This window comes from Zeus faber, assembly GCF_960531495.2.
Source record: "Zeus faber genome assembly, chromosome: 15".
Classification (NCBI taxonomy): Eukaryota; Metazoa; Chordata; class Actinopteri; order Zeiformes; family Zeidae; genus Zeus; species Zeus faber.
Window position 1 is genome coordinate 3,496,821 of NC_137194.1, and position 20,000 is coordinate 3,516,820.

The 20,000-nt window shown below is 52.6% G+C and overlaps 1 protein-coding gene across 1 annotated transcript in view; it reads right to left on the reverse strand.

Moving 5' to 3' along the window:
- Window positions 1–20,000, reverse strand: part of slc6a8 (solute carrier family 6 member 8) — a 34,410-nt gene that overhangs the window by 8,247 nt on the left and 6,163 nt on the right. Inside the window, exons 2-7 of the mRNA XM_080015537.1 lie at window positions 13,959–14,090; window positions 12,776–13,046; window positions 11,907–12,039; window positions 10,353–10,487; window positions 7,852–7,955; window positions 7,379–7,503 (exon numbers count right to left, since the gene is read on the reverse strand). Coding sequence (XP_079871663.1) covers window positions 7,379–7,503; window positions 7,852–7,955; window positions 10,353–10,487; window positions 11,907–12,039; window positions 12,776–13,046; window positions 13,959–14,090 — 900 coding nt within the window. The remainder of the gene's footprint in view (window positions 1–7,378; window positions 7,504–7,851; window positions 7,956–10,352; window positions 10,488–11,906; window positions 12,040–12,775; window positions 13,047–13,958; window positions 14,091–20,000) is intronic.

Here is a 20,000-nt window from a genome sequence, read left to right on the forward strand (position 1 = left end):
TAGAATCCCCCAGAACCCTTTATAACCCCCTCGAACCCTCTAGAATCCTCCAGAACCCTCTAGAACTCTCCAGAACCCTCTAGAACCCCCCAGAACCCTCTAGAATCGTCCAGAACCCTATAGAACCCCCTAGAACCCTGTTGAACCCCCTAGAACCCCTCAGAAACCTCTACAACCTTCTAGAACCTTCTACACCCTCTAGAACCTTTATGAACCTTTTAGAACCTACTAGAACCCTCTAGAATCTTTCTGAACCTTCTAAAACCTTGTAGAACCTTGTGGATCATTAGATCCTGAACCAGCTCCTGTGTGATGTAGGATCAGCATCGAGTTTGTTCCTGATTAGAAGCAGAACAAACTGAGGAACCAGGAAACGACCCCCCGTCTCTCCCCCAACACTCCCCCGTCTCTCCCCCGTCTCTCTTCCAACACTCCCCTGTCTCTCCCCCGACAATCCCCCATCACTCCCCGTCTCCCTCCCGACACTCCCCCGTCACTTCCCCGTCTCTCCCGTCACTCGCCCAACACTCCCCCGTCTCTCCCCCGTCACTCCCTCGTCACTCGCCCAACACTCCCCCATCTCTCCCCCAACACTCCCTCGACAATCCCCCATCACTCCCCGTCTCCCTCCCGACACTCCCTCGTCACTTCCCCGTCTCTCCCGTCACTCACCCAACATTCCCCCGTCTCTCCCCCATCACTCCCCCGTCTCTCCCATGTCACTCTCTCGTCACGCCCCCGTCACTCCCCCGTCACTCCCTCATCTCACCCCCGACACTCCCCTGTCACTTCCCCGACATTCCCCCCTCACTTCCCCGTCTCTCCCGTCACTTGCCCGACACTCCCCCGTCTCTCCCCGTCTCTCCCCCGTCTCTCCCCCGACACTCCCCGACACTCCCCCGTCACTCCCTGTCTCTCCCCCGACACTCCCTTGTCTCTCCCCTGTCACTCCCCATCACTCCCCCGTCATTCCCCGTCTCTCCCCCGTCACTCCCCCGTTACTCCCCGTCTCTGCCCCGACACTCCCCCGTCACTCCCCCGTCACTTCCCCGACACTCCCCCCTCACTTCCCCGTCTCTCCCCCGTCACTTCCTGTCTCTTCCCCTCCACACTCCCGTCTCCCTCCCCCGAGCTCCATCGTCACTCCCCGTCTCTCCCCCGTCACTCACCCGTCTCTCCCCCATCACACCCTCATCTAACCCCGTCTCTCCCCAGTCACTCCCCGTCTTTTCCCAGACAATCCCCCGTCACTCCCCCGTCTCTCCCCCATCTCTCCTGTCTCTCCCCTTCTCTCCCCGGTCTCTCCCCCGTCTCTCCCCCGTCTCTCCCCCGACACTCCCCCGTCTCTCCCCCATCACTCCCCCGTCTCTCCCATGTCACTCTCTCGTCACTCCCCCGTCACTCCCTCGTCTCACCCCCGACACTCCCCTGTCTCTTCCCCGACATTCCCCCGTCACTTCCCCGTCTCTCCCGTCACTCCCCCATTACTCCACTGTCTCTCCCCCGACACTCCCCCGACACTCTCCCGTCTCTCCCCCGTCTCTTCCCCGTCACTCCCCCGTTACTCCCCGTCTCTGCCCCGACACTCCCCCGTCACTTCCCCGACACTTCCCCGACACTCCCCCCTCACTTCCCCGTCTCTTCCCCGTCACTCCCCCGTCACTTCCTGTCTCTTCCCCTCCACACTCCCGTCTCCCTCCCCCGAGCTCCATCGTCACTCCCCGTCTCTCCCCCGTCACTCACCCGTCTCTCCCCCATCACACCCCCATCTAACCCTGTCTCTCCCCAGTCACTCCCCGTCTTTTCCCAGACAATCCCCCGTCACTCCCCCGTCTCTCCCCCGTCTCTCCCCCGTCTCTCCCCGTCTCTCCCCGTCTCTCCCCGTCTCTCCCCGTCTCTCCCCCGTCACTCCCCGTCTCTCCCCGTCACTCCCCCGTTACTCCCCGTCTCTGCCCCGACACTCCCCCCTCACTTCCCCGTCTCTCCCCCGTCACTCCCCCGTCACTTCCTGTCTCTTCCCCTCCACACTCCCGTCTCCCTCCCCCGAGCTCCATCGTCACTCCCCGTCTCTCCCCCGTCACTCACCCGTCTCTCCCCCATCTAACCCCCGTCTCTCCCCAGTCACTCCCCGTCTTTTCCCAGACAATCCCCCGTCACTCCCCCGTCTCTCCCCCGTCTCTCCCCGTCTCTCCCCGTCTCTCCCCCATCTCTCCCCGTCTCTCCCCCGTCTCTCCCCGTCTCTCCCCGTCACTCCCCCGTCTCTCCCCGTCTCTCCCCCGTCTCTCCCCGTCACTCCCCCGTCTCTCCCCGTCTCTCCCCGTCTCTCCCCCGTCTCTCCCCGTCTCTCCCCCGTCTCTCCCCGTCTCTCCCCGTCTCTCCCCCGTCTCTCCCCCGTCACTCCCCCGTCTCTCCCCGTCTCTCCCCGTCTCTCCCCCGTCTCTCCCCCGTCACTCCCCCGTCTCTCCCCGTCTCTCCCCCGTCTCTCCCCCGTCACTCCCCCGTCTCTCCCCCGTCTCTCCCCCGTCACTCCCCCGTCTCTCCCCGTCTCTCCCCGTCTCTCCCCCGTCTCTCCCCCGTCACTCCCCCGTCTCTCCCCCGTCTCTCCCCGTCTCTCCCCCGTCTACATCCATGTGATACTTCTACTTCCTCTCAATCGTCCATGTACAGAGTGAAGCTGCTAATAACAAAGATCTTCCAGGAAGCGAAGATGTGCAACTCCTCCAATCAGGGACAGTGAGAGTTAAGCATCTCTAGTGGCAGAACGGAACGAACCAAATGGGAAAGAAGGGGGGAGTCCTGTTTGCAGAACCCTGTGCAGTGAATATCAAGTGAGATTACTATAAACAGTGTTAATGGAGAATTAGATAAATAATCATTATTATTATTATAGATTAATTACCATAAATACTGATATATATAAGATCGATAGATGGATAGATGCTAGAATGATAGAATTGTTTGCTAGGTATGTCAGCGTTATTGTGTGTGTGTGTATTAATTGTAGTGTGTTTTGAGCAGAGTGTGTGTGTGTGTGTCTCAGTGTGTGTGTGTGTCTCAGTATGAGTGTGTGTGTGTGTGTGTGTGTGTGTGTGTGTGTGTGTCTTACTATGTGTGTGTGTGTTTGTGTGTGTCTCAGTGTGTGTGTAAGTGTCTCAGTGTCACTTAGTGTGTGTGTCTCAGTGTGTGTGTTTGTGTGTGTGTGTGTGTGTGTGTGTGTTTGTGTGTGTGTGTGTGTGTGTGTGTGTGTGGTTCTCAGTGTGTGTGTCAGTCTTTACCTGGAGTTGTGAGTCGAGCGTCAGGAAACCTCTTGGAAACGAGATGAGAAACATCTCAAGAGGCCCTGCTCACAATACACTACAATTAATACACACACACACACACACACACACACACACACACACACACACACACACACACTGGGACACACCACACACACACACACACACACACACACACACACACACACACACACACACACTGAGACACACCACACACACACACACACACACACACACACACACACACACACACACACCACACACAAACACACATACAAATACTGAGACACACACACACACACACACACACACACACACACACACACTGTGTCTTCACTGCTTCTTTCTTGACTGAGTCCGTCTCTCGTCGCTCCATCACTTCTCCAGCGACAGAAACCCCACCCTCCAAGTGGAGCGAGTCGCTGTCGCTGGGTGGAGCCACCCACGCTCCTCACATTCATCCATCCCTAGTTTGTGCTGAAATTTGGCTCAAGAGCTTTCTCATGGGATGCAGAGCGGACACCAACTGTACGTGACACGTAGGGATCCTGTCCACGCGCTCACAGAAAGGGGCGGAGTCTCCCACACACACTCATTGTAAAAGGCTTCATCTCATGAAAAGAGGCTTTTCCCTCTTGTGTCTCCACCCAAGCGCTGCCATGTGCATCAGAGCCTTGAGGGTTCTGCTGCTATCCATCAATATGCAAAATTGGTTAAACATTCTGAAAATATTCGAATGATCGATTGGGTGGGGGTGGGGGTTTGGGTTGGGGTTTGGGTTAAGGTTGGGGTGAGGGTGGGGGTTTGGCTTAAGGTGGGGGTGGGGGTTTGGGTTGGGGTTGGTTTGGGGTGAGGGTTGGGGTAAGGGTTTGGGTTGGGGTGGGGGTTTGGGCTAAGGTTAGGGTGGGGGTGGGGGTTGGGGTTAGGACAGGCCAGGGGGAAACAATTAGTTGATGTGTGGTTGGTTTGGACCCTTGTCTGTGCGAAAAGAGCTTTAACTGGTGAAAATTGGGATCCTTCCCATAATATGTGCTGATCGCTTTACTTTGCATTGAATCATGTGATGGCAGAACAGTGGAATCCAGGAGGGAGGCGTTGTTAATGTACCTACGTTACTGGAACAATGGAGTGTCTCATATGTTTGGAATAAATATGAACTATATTAATGATAAACAACAGAAAGTGGTGATGGAGTCCTTTGTTGCACATTGTTGCACTGTCATTGTGTGTTCTGCCATTTAACGCTAAGCTAAGCTAAGCTAAAGTGCATTCATTAACGCAGCAGCCATCTCTAATGGTCGGGACGTTACAGTGATGCAGAGAGAAAACAGTCAAATAATGTCATTTGACAACAAAGCGGGCGTGGTTTACTTATATTTTCATGAATTTATTCAACTCAATCCGGACATTTGTGCTCTGAGGAACAAACCCTGGAAGCAACGCTGGAAAACCAAACTGAACTTCCTCAAAAACAGCTCCAACTTGACCCCTGACCCCTAACCCTTAAAACTTGACCCTTGACCCCTAACCCTTAGAACTTGACCCTTGACCCCTAACCCCCAAAGCTTGACCCTTGACCCCTAACCCCAAACCTCTAAACCTTGACCCCTAACACTAAAACCTTGACCCTTGGCCCCTTACCCTTAAAAATTCTCCCTTAAGGGGAGAGGGTGAGAGGAGGTGAGAGACAAGGTGAGAGAGGATGAGAGAGTGAGAGTGTGTGAGAGAGGATGCGAGAGGGTGAGGGGGGGGTGAGAGAGGATGAGATAGAAGGTGAGAGAGGGTGAGGAAAGGTGAGAGGGGTGAGAGAAGGTGAGAGAAAGTGAGAGAGGGTGAGAGAATGTGAGAAGGGCCGAGAGAGGGTGAGAAAAGGTAAGAGTGGGTGAGAGAGATTGAGAGACTGTGAGAGAGGGTGAGAGAGGTGAGAGGGGTGAGTGGGGGGGGGTTAAGAGGGTGAGAGAAGGTGAGAGAGGGGGGAAAAGGGTGAGAGGTTGAGATAGGATGAGAGAGGGGAAGGGGGGTGAGAGAGGGGGCGGTGAGGGAGAGGGTGAGATAGGGGTGAGAGAGGTGAGAGAGGGGGAGAGGGTGAGAAGGGGTGAGAAGTGGTGAGAGGGTGAGAGAGGGATGAGAGAGGGGGATGGCAAGGGGTGAGAGGGTTGAGGGTGAGAAGGGGTGAGAGAGGGGAAGAGGGTGAGAAGTGGTGAGAGGGTAAGAGAGGGGTGAGAGAGGAAGAGAATGGGTGAGAGGGGTGAGAGGGGTAAGAGAGGGGGGAGGGTGAGGAGAGGGTTAGAGAGGAAGGGGTGAGAGAGAGGGAGAGGGTGAGAAGGGGTGAGAGGGCGAGAGATGGATGAGAGAGGGGGGAGGGTGACTAGGGGTGAGAGGGGGTGAGGTTGAGATGGGGCGAGAGAGCGGAAGAGGGTGAGAAGTGGTGAGAGGGGTGAGAGGGGGGAGAGGGGTGAGAGGGGGGAGAGAGGGGAGTGAGAAGAGGTGAGAGGGTAAGATGTGGTGAGAGGAGTGAGGAAGGGTAAGAGAGGGGTGAGAGAGGGTGAGAAGGGGTGAGGGGGGTGAGGGTGAGAAGGGTTGAGAGAGGTGAGAGAGGGGGAGAGGGTATGAGAGCGTGAGCGGGTGAGAGCGGGTAAGAGGGGTGAGTGGGGGAGAGGTTAAGAGGGTGAGAGAAGGTGAGGGGGGAGGAGGTGAGAGAGGGGGGGAGAGGGTGAGGGAGAGGGTGAGATAGGGATGAGAGGGGTGAGAGAGGGGGAGAGGGTGAAAAGGGGTGAGAAGTGGGGAGAGGGCAAGAGAGGGGTGAGAGGTAGAGAAGGTGTGAGAGGGAGAGAAGGGGTGAGAGGGGTGAGAGAGGGCAAGAGAGGGGGAGATCTTATTCTTGATGTGAAGAACATTTCACTTTGTACCAAAGTGCTCACACAGCGGAAACACATGAACTAAATATAACCTGAGAGAGAGAGAGAGAGAGAGTGTGTGTGTGTGTGTGTGTGTGTGTGTGTGTGTGTGTGTGTGTGTGTGTGTGTGTGTGTGTGTGTGTGTGTCATGTGCTGCTGAGACATGAATAGAAACACAGTTGTTAGTCCAGTTGACAACCAGGATTTATGTATACACACTGGTTAGAATGTACACACACACCCACACATATTCACCCACCCACCCACACACACACACACACACACACACCACACACATGCGCGCACACACACCACGCACACACGCGCACACACACACACACACACACACACACACACACACACACACACACACACACACACACACACACACACACACACACTGAACAGGTGGAAAAACCCTAACGCACCACACTCACACATATACCACCACATTCATAAGTACACACATAGTGAAACACACACACAGTCTCACACACAGTGACATTATGCTACACATCATACATTATAATACATCATTCATATTGCACCATTTGTGTGTATCTGTGTGTGTTTGTGTGTGTGTGTTCAGTGTGTGTGTTCATTGTGTGTGTGTGTGTGTGTTTGTGTGTGTGTGTTCAGTGTGTGTGTATGAGTGTGTCTTCAGTGTGTGTGTGTGTGTGTTTGTGTTTCAGTGTGTGTGTGTTTGTGTTTCAGTGTGTGTGCGTGTATGTGTGTTTAGTGTGTGTGTGTGTGTGTGTTGAGTGTGTGTGTGTGTGTGTGTGTGTGTGTGTGTGTGTGTTGAGTGTGTGTGTGTGTGTGTGTGTGTGTGTGTGTGTGTGTTGAGTGTGTGTGTGTGTGTTGAGTGTGTGTGTGTGTGTGTTTGTGTGTGTGTGTGTGTGTGTGTGTGTGTTGAGTGTGTGTGTGTGTGTGTGTGTGTTGAGTGTGTGTGTGTGTGTGTTGAGTGTGTGTGTGTGTGTGTATGTAGAGTCTGTGTGTGTGTTGAGTGTGTGTGTTGAGTGTGTGTGTGTGTGTTGAGTGTGTGTGTGTGTGTGTTGTTTGTGTGTGTGTGTGTGTGTGTTGAGTGTGTGTGTGTAGAGTCTGTGTGTGTGTTGAGTGTGTGTGTGTGTGTGTGTGTGTGTGTGTGTGTGTGTGTGTGTGTGTGTGTGTGTGTGTGTGTGTGTGTGTGTTGAGTGTGTGTAGTACCTGACTCAGCCACCTGGGAGATGTCCACTCCCTGCTCCGCTGCCATGAAGCCCAGGATGGAGAAGACGACGAAACCAGCAAAGAAACTGGTTCCACTGTTTATCAGAGCCAGCATGAAGGCATCTCTGTGGAGGAGGAGAGGAAGAAGGAGCTGAATCCATTTAAAATGTACACTTCAACAAATTAGTAAATATTTATACATATATAAAACAGATAGATATACAGACAGACAGACAGACAGACAGACAGACAGACAGACAGACAGGTAGGTAGATAGATAGATAGATAGATAGATAGATAGATAGATAGATAGATAGATAGATAGATAGATAGATAGATAGACAGGTAGGTAGATGGATAGACAGGTAGATGATAGACAGGTAGATGGATAGAGTGATAGATAGATGGATAGACAGGTAGATGGATAGACAGGTAGATGGATAGACAGGTAGATGGATAGAGTGATAGTTTACTTGTAGCAGTCATTGTTGAAGCGGTTGTAGCTTCCTAGCGCCGTTAGCGCTCCCAGACCGATGGCGTAAGAGAAAAAGATCTGAGTCCCAGCGTCGATCCACACCTGGGGTCAGAGGTCACAGGGTCAGAGGCTGTACTTCCTACATGCTTAAGTAATTTCCTACATAGTAAGTTTTGGACACTTGCCTGTCGAACATATACTTGCTAACTACTTAATAATTCATGTTTATAGTTCGACACTTCCTATATATCAGTAGATCTACAGGACATCCCATAATGCCTTGCACAGGGTTTCCTGTCTGTGTGCTCTATTTCTGTGGTCTGATGACCTGGGTTCAAAAGGTGACCTCAGGTCTCGGCGGTATCTTCGGTTGAAGCTGCTCGTAAAAGTTAAAAATTCCCCTAAAACACATCACGGCTCCGTGTTGAATTTCAGCAAATCAGCCTGAGCGAGGAGGTCAAAGTGTTTGCAGAGCACGAGTCGTGGTCCAAAAAAACCTCTTCTCATTTCTTCACATCTCCCTGACGACATTTTGCTTTATCTGCTAATTAATCAGATTAATCCATCGGAAAAATCATAAAACAATAAATAGAAAATAGGATAAAACACGAACAAACTGAACTGTGGACCGTGCCTCCACGTGCTTTTGGCTCTGTGTTGCTCAGTGTTTCTCAAATGGGGGTACTTGTACCCCTCGGGGTACTGCAGGGGGTACTCCCAAAAATACTGATTGTTCATTTGACCCAGTTCATTGATGTTATTGATGTATGTATACAGTGATGTATTATCATCTGCATACTGCTGTACTGTGCCACAGTTTTCACACTGCTTCCTTTAAAGACACCTCACGTCACAGGGTCCTAGGGTTTAACTTGCTGCACAGCCACGGACGTCTCCCCGTGGTGAGGGCAGAAGGACGAAAAGATTAACTTCACCTCAAGGCATCGCGCGGCCTCGAAACCACCGAGTAACTGCTGAGAGCAAGGACGACGGAACTCCCAGGTCCCTCGGAACCCCAAGGCACCTCGGGACTCCCGGGGGCCCCCCCCGGCGGGCAGCCAGGCCTGGAGGAAGGAGCAGAAGGCGTGGACAGAGGTGGCCGCACAACGTTGACGGCGCGGGGCGGGCCCGTCAAGTCGGCCGACAAGCCCTTCAGGTCCGGCGGGTCCGATGTCCGCGCGATGCAGCGGCCCACGCAAGAGTCACAGTTGCACGGAGAGGCCCACGGGGAGAGCAGGCTTTGCGGCTGCAGAGAAGGCGGTTGTGGCGCGCACTGAGGCCACGCTAAGGCGCCTTAAGTAGGAGGCTGAAGCAGAGGCTGCCATAGCAGCAGCAGAAGCTCTCGGGGCCCTTAAAGAGGAAAGGCAGATGGAGGCCTCGTCTTCTTCGTCATCCAGGATGCTGGGAGGCCTCCTCACACCGGCCCGGGGGGCGATGCAGCACGCTAGGGTCGGCGCTCATTTCGGGGACCAACGCAGCTGCGGTCGCAACGCAGATTCACCCTCCCGTCTAAGCCCGACCACCTACCACCCCCTGGCGGCTCCCAGAGCCAGCAATACGGAGGCCCCCAGGACATGGGCTTGGCCGTACCAGGTCCCGGAGCTGAGCAGTATGGAGGCCCCCCAGGTCGAGGCTGCTCCTTACCACCTCCCCAGAGCCCTTCATCATGAAGGACCCCAAGTCGTGGGCCCCCGTTATGATGACAATGATGAACGTACCAATCTATTGAACGACGATCTAATGAGGAAGCCAGAGATGAAGGACCACTTTGTGGACATCTTGTAGCAGATCTTTCACAGTGGGCAGGCCGAAGCGGCGCCCATGCTGAAAGATGGCGGAGCACTGGTATCTGACAAGCTTTGGAGTCTACAATGTCTGCCTCGGGGCCCTAATTTGCTTCAGGGCTGAGCCAGTTGCGATCATGGCTGACGTTCAGCAGATGTTCCATCGCTCCCTGTGGTTTGGTGACCACCTCTCCCCGGCTGCGGCCGTCTATGGACCGAAGCGCGGCAGTACGCACTAGGGTCCTTCTACGGAGACGAAGGAGACATCTCCACATCAAGGCTCCATATTGCGACAGGAGGTCAAAGAGTTTCTATGAAGTCACGGCACAAATAAAACTCTTTATATTTCCTCATATCTCACTGAGGACATTTTGCTTTATTGGTTTATTGGCTTATTAATCAGATTAATCCATAAGAAAAATCGTAAAACAATAAATAAAAAATAGGATAAAACACAGACAAACTGAACTGTGGACCGTGTGTCCACGTGGTTTTGGCTTTGTGAAGGTCAGTGTTTCACAAATGGGGGTACTAGTACCCATAGTACACACACATAGTGCAGAGGGGACTCCAAAAGTAAAAATAAATATGTTAAAAAATATTGGTTATATATCATGTTTAAAAAACACATAGGATGTTAGCTGGGAACTCTACGACAGAGCGGGAACCAGCGGTGGAGGTCACCGTGGCGAGCGGCAGGGGACGCTGTGCTCACCTGGGCCTCCATCAGTTTGCTCCAGTCGGGCTTGATGTAGTACATGATCCCAGCGTAGGCCCCGGGCAGCGTCACCCCACGGACCAATAGGATGATCAGAACCACGTAGGGGAAGGTGGCGGTGAAGTAAACTATCTGAGGAGGAGAAGCATCGCTAAGTCCAGGAGTTTATGATGGTATGATGGAGGGAGGGGTGGAGGGATGGAGGGAGGGGTGGATGGATGGACAAAAGGATGGATGGATGGATGGATGGATGGATGGAGGGAGGGGTGGAGGGAGGGATGGGGGGAGGGGTGGAGGGATGGAGGGGTAGAGCAGGATGGAGGGGTACAGGGATGGAAGGAGAGAGGGGTGGAGGGATAGAGGGATGGAGGGAGGGGTGGAGGGAGGGGTGGAGGGATGGAGGGAGGGAGGGAGGGGTGGAGGGATGAAAGTTTTGTTGTTTTTAATCAAAACAAATCAATATTTCGCTTCAATAAGTTGATTTAACCTCGGACACATGTGACGTGTCTCTCTCAGCCAATCAGAGAGCTTGGCTGGTGGAGGGGGCGGAGCCAAGGTGCTGACATGTTCTGTGATGTCATCGAACGCGAAACAATGACAGCTGTGTTTCACCTCTTTCTATGGACCTCCCCCTCCCTCCCTCCTTCCATTCCTCTCTCCCCCTTCCTCTCCCCCCCCCCCCCCCCCCTCTCTCCAACTCTCTCCTTCCATTCCTCTCTCCCTCCCCATCCCCCCCTCTCTCCCTCTCTCCCTCTCTCTCTCCCTCTCTCTCTCCCTCTCTCTCTCCCTCCTCCCTCCCTCTCTCCCTCTCTCTCTCCCTCTCTCTCTCCCTCTCTCTCTCCTTCTGTTCCTCTCTCTCTCCCTCCTCCCTCTCTCTCTCCCTCTCTCTCTCCCTCTCCGTCTCCCTCCTCCCTCTCTCTCTCTCCCTTCCCCTCTCCATCCATCCCCCTCCGGTCACGTCCCACTGCAGTCTATCCTCCTCATCGACCAATCACGTCCCACGCAGCGCCAGCCACACCCCCCGCTGCCCCCTAGCCGTCGTCATGGCAACACAGCCTCACTGATGCATGTGACACTGTGTGTGTGTGTGAGATTCATGTCTCACACACACACACACACTGTGATTCATGGTGCATGGGGGTCATGTGACTCTTCACAGGGATTTTTTGGGATTCATTTCACTTTAATTTAACTTCCTCCGTCTGATCAACTTCCTGTTTCCTGGTAATGATCCAGTCACTGAGTGTGTTCGAAAAGAGGAGAAAGGTCAGAAAACAGGTACTCCTCACTTACTGACCGGTTTTATATATATAGATGTATATATATGTATATATAAATATATATATATATACACACATACATACATACATATATATATATATATATATATACACACACACACACAGGTATGAGTAACGTACTGCCGATAGTATGTTGTACAGTACTGTAGTAAGCAGTGTGTAGTACTGTCGTAAACAGTGTCCAGTCTTCTCGAACACAGTGTAGTACTGTAGTAAGCGGTGTGTATTACTATGAGTAGTACTGTGGTACCTTGCCAGTGGACTTGACCCCCTTCCACACACAGAAGTAGACCATGATCCAGACGGCGACCAGGCACAGCAGCAGCTCCCAGTTCAGCTTTCCAGGCTGGTCCAGACCATCTGAGATGTCCAGGACCTTGTTCCTGGAGAGGAGGTAGTACTATGTAAGTACTGTGGTACTAGTTTAGTACCGCGGTACTATGTTAGTACCGTGGTACTATGTTGGTACCGTGGTACCACTGGTCCAGACCATCTGAGATTTCCAGGACCTTGTTCCTGGAGAGGAGGTAGTACTATGTAAGTACTGTGGTACTAGGTTAGTACCGTACTGTGGTACCATGTTAGTACCGTTGTACTATGTTAGTACTGCGGTACAATGTAAGTACTGCGGTACTATGTTAGTACCGTGGTACTATGTTCATACCGTGGTACTATGTTGGTACCGTGGTACTATGTTACTACCGCGGTACTATGTTAGTACCGTACTATGTTAGTACCGCGGTACTATGTTAGTACAGCGGTACAATGTTTGTACTGCGGTACTATGTTAGTACCATGGTACTACGTTAGTACGACGGTACTATGTTAGTACCGTGGTCCCACTGGTCCAGACCTTCAGAGATGTTCAGGTGTCATCGTGAGTAATACTGAGTGGACCCAAGAGGAGGCGCCGTGAGAACGTACGGAGGGAACGAGTCATTCTGAGACCTGTGAGGCCGTGTCATCCAGACTGACCTCCACCAGAGCTAGAGGTCAGAGGTCAGAGGTCACGTCCCATGAACAACACTGACACGACCTCCATCGCCACTCAAAGCACGGACAGACGGACAGACGGACAGACAGACGGACAGACGGACAGACAGACGGCACAGAACTCACTCCCAAAACTCGATGATGGGCGAGCGTCCCTCCAGCCCGTCCAGTCCGGGGCAGGTGACGTTGGGGGCGCTGGTGGCGTTGCCCACGGTGTTGTTGCAGTCCTGCGGCCGGAAGCTCTCGATGCACAGGGGCGTGTTCCACGGGTTGTCGCACGTCGCCCACGGCAACGTGGAGGAAAAGGACCTTATAAGGTAATAGAAGCCCCACGCCAGAACCATGATGTAGTAGGTGTTGCAGAAGAACACTATCACCATGGAGGCATAACCCAGACCTGAGGAGGAGAGGAGGAGGAGAGGAGGAGGAGGAGGGGGAGGAGGGGGGAGGAGAGGGGGGTGAGGGGGGAGAGGGAGTGGGAGAAAGTTCAGTGAAGGGTCTAAAATAATATCATATAATATGACAAACAACATATAGATTACACCCAAAAATAATAAACTGTGCCTGTGTGTGTGTGTGTGTGTGTGTGTACTGTATGTGTATGTGTCTGCGTGTGTGTGTCTGTGTGTGTGTGTGTGTGTGTGTGTGTGTGTCTGTGTGTGTGTGTGTGTCTGTATGTGTATGTGTCTGCGTGTGTGTGTGTGTGTGTGTGTGTGTGTGTGTGTGTGTGTGTGTGTGTGTGTGTGTGTGTGTGTGTGTGTGTGTGTGTCTGTGTGTGTGTGTCTGTGTGTGTGTGTGTCTGTGTCTGTGTGTGTGTGTGTGTGTGTGTCTGTGTGTGTGTGAGTGTGTGTGTGTGTGTGTGTGTCTGTGTCTGTGTGTCTGTGTGTGTGTGTGTGTGTGTGTGTGTGTCTGTCTGTGTCTGTGTCTGTGTCTGTGTGTGTGTGTCTGTGTCTGTGTCTGTGTCTGTGTCTGTGTCTGTGTCTGTGTCTGTGTCTGTGTGTGTGTGTGTGTGTGTGTGTCTGTGTGTGTGTGTGTGTGTGTGTGTGGTCTGTGTGTGTGTGTGTGTGTGTGTGTGTGTCTGTGTGTGTGTGAGTGTGTGTATCTGCTACAGTCTGATGTGATAAGAATCTGATAAATGTGGTAGATTACACACACACACACATTACAATGAGTGTGATGGTGATTGTGTGTATGTGTATGTGTAGTGTGTATTAAAGTGTATAATAATAATAACTGGGATTTATATCGCGTGAGCGTAAGTGTGTACTTTCTAGTGTGTACTTCCTAGTGTGTACTTTGTAGTGTGTACCTTTGAAGAGGGGGGCGATGTTCCACACGTTGATACTTCCTGCTTTCATGAACTGACCCAGAGCGATTTCCAGGAAGAAGATGGGGATCCCTCCCACAAAGACAATCAGCATGTAGGGGATCAGGAAGACTCCTGGGGAGGAGGAGGGGGTGGGGGCGGAGGAGGTCGGGGAGGAGGAGGTGGGGGAGGAGGAGGAGGTCGGGGAGGAGGAGGAGGAGGAGGAGGAGGGGGAGGAGGAGGTGGGGGAGGAGGAGGAGGTGGAGAAGGAGGAGGTGGGGGAGGAGAACAGTATTTATCATTTACAGAATATTCAGAATCAGTGTCTTTTCTTTGTTGAACAGGAACAAAACTAGGGAGGTAGAGAGAGAGACAGACAGGGAGAGAGACAGACAGAGAGAGAGACTGTCTGTCTGCCGTTGGTATTTTAACTGGCATGAACATTGCATCAGATGTAAACACACACACACTGACATACCAGGAGGAAGTAGGTCAACGAGAGGAGAGGAGGAGGAGAGGAGGAGGAGAGGAAGAGGAGGAGAGAGGAGAGGAGGAGGAGAGGAGGAGGAGAGGAGGAGGTACATAATGTACTAGATGTTATGTAACAGACAGTAGTGAATGAAGCTGATTGAAAATCGAATCATGTCGCAGATGATGTATGGGAGGGGAACACACACACACACACACACACACACTAGCTGCCTGGTCAGTAGCCTATCGTAGCCTGACTTCAACTGCTTGTGGTGATGACGTAGTTTAAAGGTGGAGTCTTGTTCAGCACAAGTGGAACCTCCAGAAGACGAGTTCAAGGCGAGGGAAGAAGGTTCAGCCCCAACGCTGCGCCTGAGGCTCATTGTCCTGTTTCCTTTTGCTCCACCCTGTGCTGTCAGCGTGCAGGACGTACGGCACAGAGCATTCGTTCCGTTGCATCCAGGACAGAGTTAGTTGCAGGTGGAGTTCAACTTCTCCACCTGCAATGAAACTCTTTATTCATTCTTTAATCATCAACCACTGCTGCAATAACTCTGTCCTGTGTGCGACCTGTGGGAGGAGCAGAGCACACCACCACCACCACCACCAACCCCCTCTTTGGAAAACCATCTTACCATGTTAAAATTTCAGGACAGGTGAGAGGCACGTTGGGGCAGGAGCGTGACGGGCGAGATGGCCGCCGCCCACCGCGGCCACAAACCCTGGGCCTGTTGGGTGGTGTATGTACCAAGTCAGAGTTCTGGCGGTGAGACGTATAAGCCAAGCACCACCAGATCAAGGCACGGTCGCAGCAGGTTGGGCGGCGGCCACGCAGACCCCGCCCCGGACCCGACCACGCCCCGGCCAACACCCTCCCCCAACCCCGTACCCGAAGGCGCCCAAACTATAGCGACCAGGCAAGGGCGCCCGGCCGGGAGAGAGGAATGGAAGGAGGGAGGGAGGGGGAGGTCCATAGAAAGAGGTGAAACACAGCTGTCATTGTTTCGCGTTCGATGACATCACAGAACATGTCAGCACCTTGGCTCCGCCCCCGGCCGCCAGAGCCCTGGACCACAGAACAGAGGGGGCAGACGGTCCCCCCACCCGCAGCCCAGGCCCCCCACCAACAAGCTCCCCGCCCACCGAGAGCCCCAAAGAACAGATCCCAGAAAAGCCAGGTGTGACGACGGGAAGGGACATAGGGAGCCCGCCCCGAGCACACCGGTGCAGGCTCAGGTCACGGGACCAGACGGAACGCCCAACCGGCCCCGGCACGACGGGCCACCCCCCGGCACGGGATGCAGAAGGACACGCAAGCCCCCCCACGCACGGGGTGCGGGGCCCCTGCGGCCCACCCAGCACGGCCCAGGCCTGAAGAACGGTTCTCAACGCACTGCAGTTCTTCACTACTTCACTAATAAACTGTGAACTAGGAAGTTCTGTTCAGGTTCTGGGCAACTCTCCGGGTCCAGTTCTGTTTGCTTCTGGTTCAGGTTCTGTTTGGTTCAGGTTCTGGTTGGTTCTGGTGTCATGGCATCTCCTGCCGCTCTAATTCCAAACACTGACCTTTCATGAATATATTTGTAACCCAATATAAGCAATGAACATGTAATAAAATAACTGATTTCTATTTATGGTCCTCATTACATTCTGTTCATTCTACTCCGATCACACTGACTTTTAGAAATGGTTGCCAAGTTGCCAAAAACAAACTGCATTTACAAGGACCCACCTGGACCCAGTGGCCTCAAGGACTGACCCAGCGGTGGAGAGCCAGAGCTTTTGGGAACATGTCAAAGTGCTGAGTGGGCGGCGGCCGCATGTTTGACCACTGAGTCACTGGTCAAACAGAAGGACTGGACAGCTTGACCTCAGGAGGGTTGAAGGGCCTGTTTACATCCCATATTAATAATGTTGATTTCAGATTAATTTGAATATTTGGTGTCTTTAATTTGGTTCTAAACTGGTTCAGACCAGCCCAGACGATCAGAGTCCAGATCAAACACACGGTTGCCATGAGGATTATATCAGTTCTCTGATAGCAGAGGCCTTATCAGACAACACCACCTGGTCACAAGACCCACATCAAACACCTGGCATGCTACTGGGAACACTGGTAGACCCCTGGTACAGCCACTGGGAGACCCCCAGTACAACCACCGGGAGACCCCTGGTACAACCATTGGGAGACGGTACAACCACTGGGAGACCCCCTGTACAACCACTGGGAGACCCCCGGAAACAACCACTGGGAGACCTCAGTACAACCACTGGGAGACCCCCCGTACAACCAGTCTGTACTGGTGGACCCTGGCATCATCTTCATCATCAGTCTGAAGTGATGACATCATGCCCCTTTCCACGTGGATCAGATTAACCAGAGTGGCCTGTAATCTCTTAATCCTGTTGACCATCCTAACTCCTCTCCACCCCCACCCCCCAAATCCTCTCCTTCCTCTTTCTCTCCTTCCTCCCGCTCCTCCACCTCCTCCACCTCCTCCCAGTGTCCACCAGGAGCACACTGTGGCCATGGTCTCTCCCTCTCCCTTTTTGACCTGGCCATCAGGTTGTTTTCACTGTTCCATGTCCTGCAGAGTCAGCCCTGAGCTCCCTGGGGACCTCAGCAAAGTTCTGCTAAGGGCCCCCCGTACCTGACCAGACCGAACCACACCCACACCTGTGATATGGACAAAACCAAACCAAAACCCCAAAACCCCCCGACCTGCAACCTGTGTTTTTTTCAGGCAATTAAAAAAAATGATGCCCAAAGTTTATATATACATTATATATTATAAGTGGACACGAGGGGGAGGCGGGCCCTACACAACATGCATAGTGAGGCCCCCCCGGCTCTGCTTCCTCCTGTACATCATAGTCGTCTGCTCATCCAATCAGCACGGAAACTATTTGTTTATGCTCACGTCACATGGTTACATCAGACTCACTAGTTGATGTTCTGTTACCATGGTTACAGTTGACTGACTAGGTGATGTTTGGTTACCATGGTTACAGCTGACTAGCTAGGTGATGTTTGGTGACCATAGGAGATGTTTGGTTACCGTGGTTAGAGTAGACTTGCTAGGCGATGTTTGGTTACCATGGTTACGCCAGACTAACTAGTTGATGTTTGCTGACAATGGTTATAGAGGACTAACTAGGTGGTGTTTGGTTACCATGGTTTTACCAGAGTAACTAGGTGGTGTTTGGTGACTTGGTTATACCAGAGTAACCAGGTGGTGTTTTGTTACCATGGTTATAGAGGACTAACTAGGTGGTGCTTGGTTACCATGGTTATACCAGAGTAACTAGGTGGTGTTTGGTTACCATGGTTATAGAAGAGGAACTAGGTGATCTTTGGGTACCATGGTAGTAGAAGACCAACTCAGCAGACAACAGTTTGACCAGTTTCTCCAACATTTTACTCAAAACCTGATGAAGTCGCTGATGCTTAGTTGACGTCTTATGCTAATTAAGCCTCCATCTACAGTTAGCCAAGTTCTCTGTTTGGCAGGAACCCACGGTGACATCAGGCAACTCCTGAATGTCTCCTTAAGGAAACTCCACCTCTAGGAGGTAAGGTGTCTCCTTGAGGAGGTAAGATGTCACCATAAGAAGTTAAGGTGTTTCCTTGAGGAGGTAAGGGGTCTCCTTCAGGAGGTAAGGTGTCCCCTTGAGGAAGTAAGGTGTCTCCTTGAGGAAGGAAGGCAGTAACCGGTAAATCTTGTTGTCAGTTGACATGAGGGTGATGATGTTCCAAAGCTCCTCCCATGTTTCTCTTTCTTCACGCCCCCATCCTTTCTTCCTCTCTCGCTCTCTCTCTTTTTGCTCTGTCAATACTTAGCCCAGTGATTTAGCTCGACTAATCCAGATTAGCGGCTAACTGCAGCTGCAGGCCTTTCGCAGCCTCTATTTCTGAGGCTCCTGGAGTCTATTTGAGCTCCTCAGCTGGACCTGGCTGAGCTAAGGTCCTAAGCTGCTCCGGGTCAGGTGCTGCTCCGGGTCAGGTGCCGCTACCAGTCAGGTACTGCTCCCGGTCAGGTACTGCTCCCGGTCAGGTGCTGCTCCCGGTCAGGTGCTGCTCCGGCCACAGTTCCGGGTCGGGTGCTGCTCCGGCCACAGCTCCAGGTCAGGTGCTGCTCTGACCACAGCTCCGGGTCAGATGCTTGGGACCAACACAGAGCTCGCAGCACACTCTGCTACGTGGATGGGCGCTCGGGGCTCGCAGCCGGGTGGGGCATCTGGTTAGCTGTGGTGGGGTGGGGCGCAGGTGGGCATGGGGGCCCTGCCGGAGCGGGGCCTGGCTCTGGGCCTGCGGTCCATGCCTGGTGCCTGCGGCCCGGGATCTACAGCTTCTCTGGGGGCCAGGGGGCTTCTGTGGCTGCAGGGTGGGGGGCTCGGGGCCTTTGCTGCAGTTGTGGGGTGTCTGTCCGGCTGTGGGACTCAGGGACGGCTTCAGAGCCTTTTCCACTGATTGGAGGCGCCACAACATAATACCGACTGTATTATTACACCAGAACCAATTGGGACAAGTCCTGTACACACACACACACACACACACACACACACACACACACACACACACACCACCACCACCACCACCACGCCTGCTTTGAACGCACCCCAACACCCTCCTGGTTGCATCCCTCTCCTTTCCTCCCTCATTTGCTGCCATAACTATGACAGGAAGAGGCCACGTGACCAGTTGTAGTTCCTTTTCCTGGACCTGATTAACTCTGTTTTTCAATACATGTTGTCGTCCAATGTTTACGTTTTTCCATGTACACGTTGTTGTTTGTTTCTCTGTTTATGTTTTTCCATGTACATGTTGTTGTTTGTTTCTATGTTTATGTTTTTCCATGTACACGTAGTTGTTTGTTTCTATGTTTATTTGTCTCACCGTGGTGCTTCTCCCTCTTGGATTAGTAATGATGATCAGTTGTTTAAAGATCAAAACATGGTAAGATGGTTCTCCAAAGAGGGGGTTGGTGGTGGTGCTGGTGGTGTGCTCTGCTCCTCCCACAGGTCGCACACAGGAAAGAGTTATTGCAGCAGTGGTTGATGATTCAAGAATGGAATAAAGAGTTTCATTGCAGGTGGAGAAGTTGAACTCCACCTGCAACTAACTCTGTCCTGGATGCAATGGAACGAATACTCTGTGTTGTACGTCCTGCACGCTGACAGCACAGGGTGGTAAAATGAACTGTTCTTCAGGTTCTTCAGGGTCACAACACCGATGCATGCTGGGAAACTGGCGCCCTTTGAGGCAGAAACCAAACAGACACTGTTACTATGGTAACCAGGACCGCCCCCCCCCCCCTTAAAAATTTAGCTAAATTCTTCACTCTTCTTCACTCATTCTAAATTCTTGTGAGGGATTTCCTGTTCTCCGGTGATTCACTCTATCCCTCCATCCCTCCCTCATCCCTCCATCCATTCCTCCATCACTCTATCCCTCCATCCCTCCCTCTGAGACATTTCAGAGAAAGGAGAGCTTTGATTGGATGGATGATTCACGTCCCATCCCGCCAGGTTCTGTCCTTTCCACTGTGGGAACCAGACCTTTCCCAACACCTC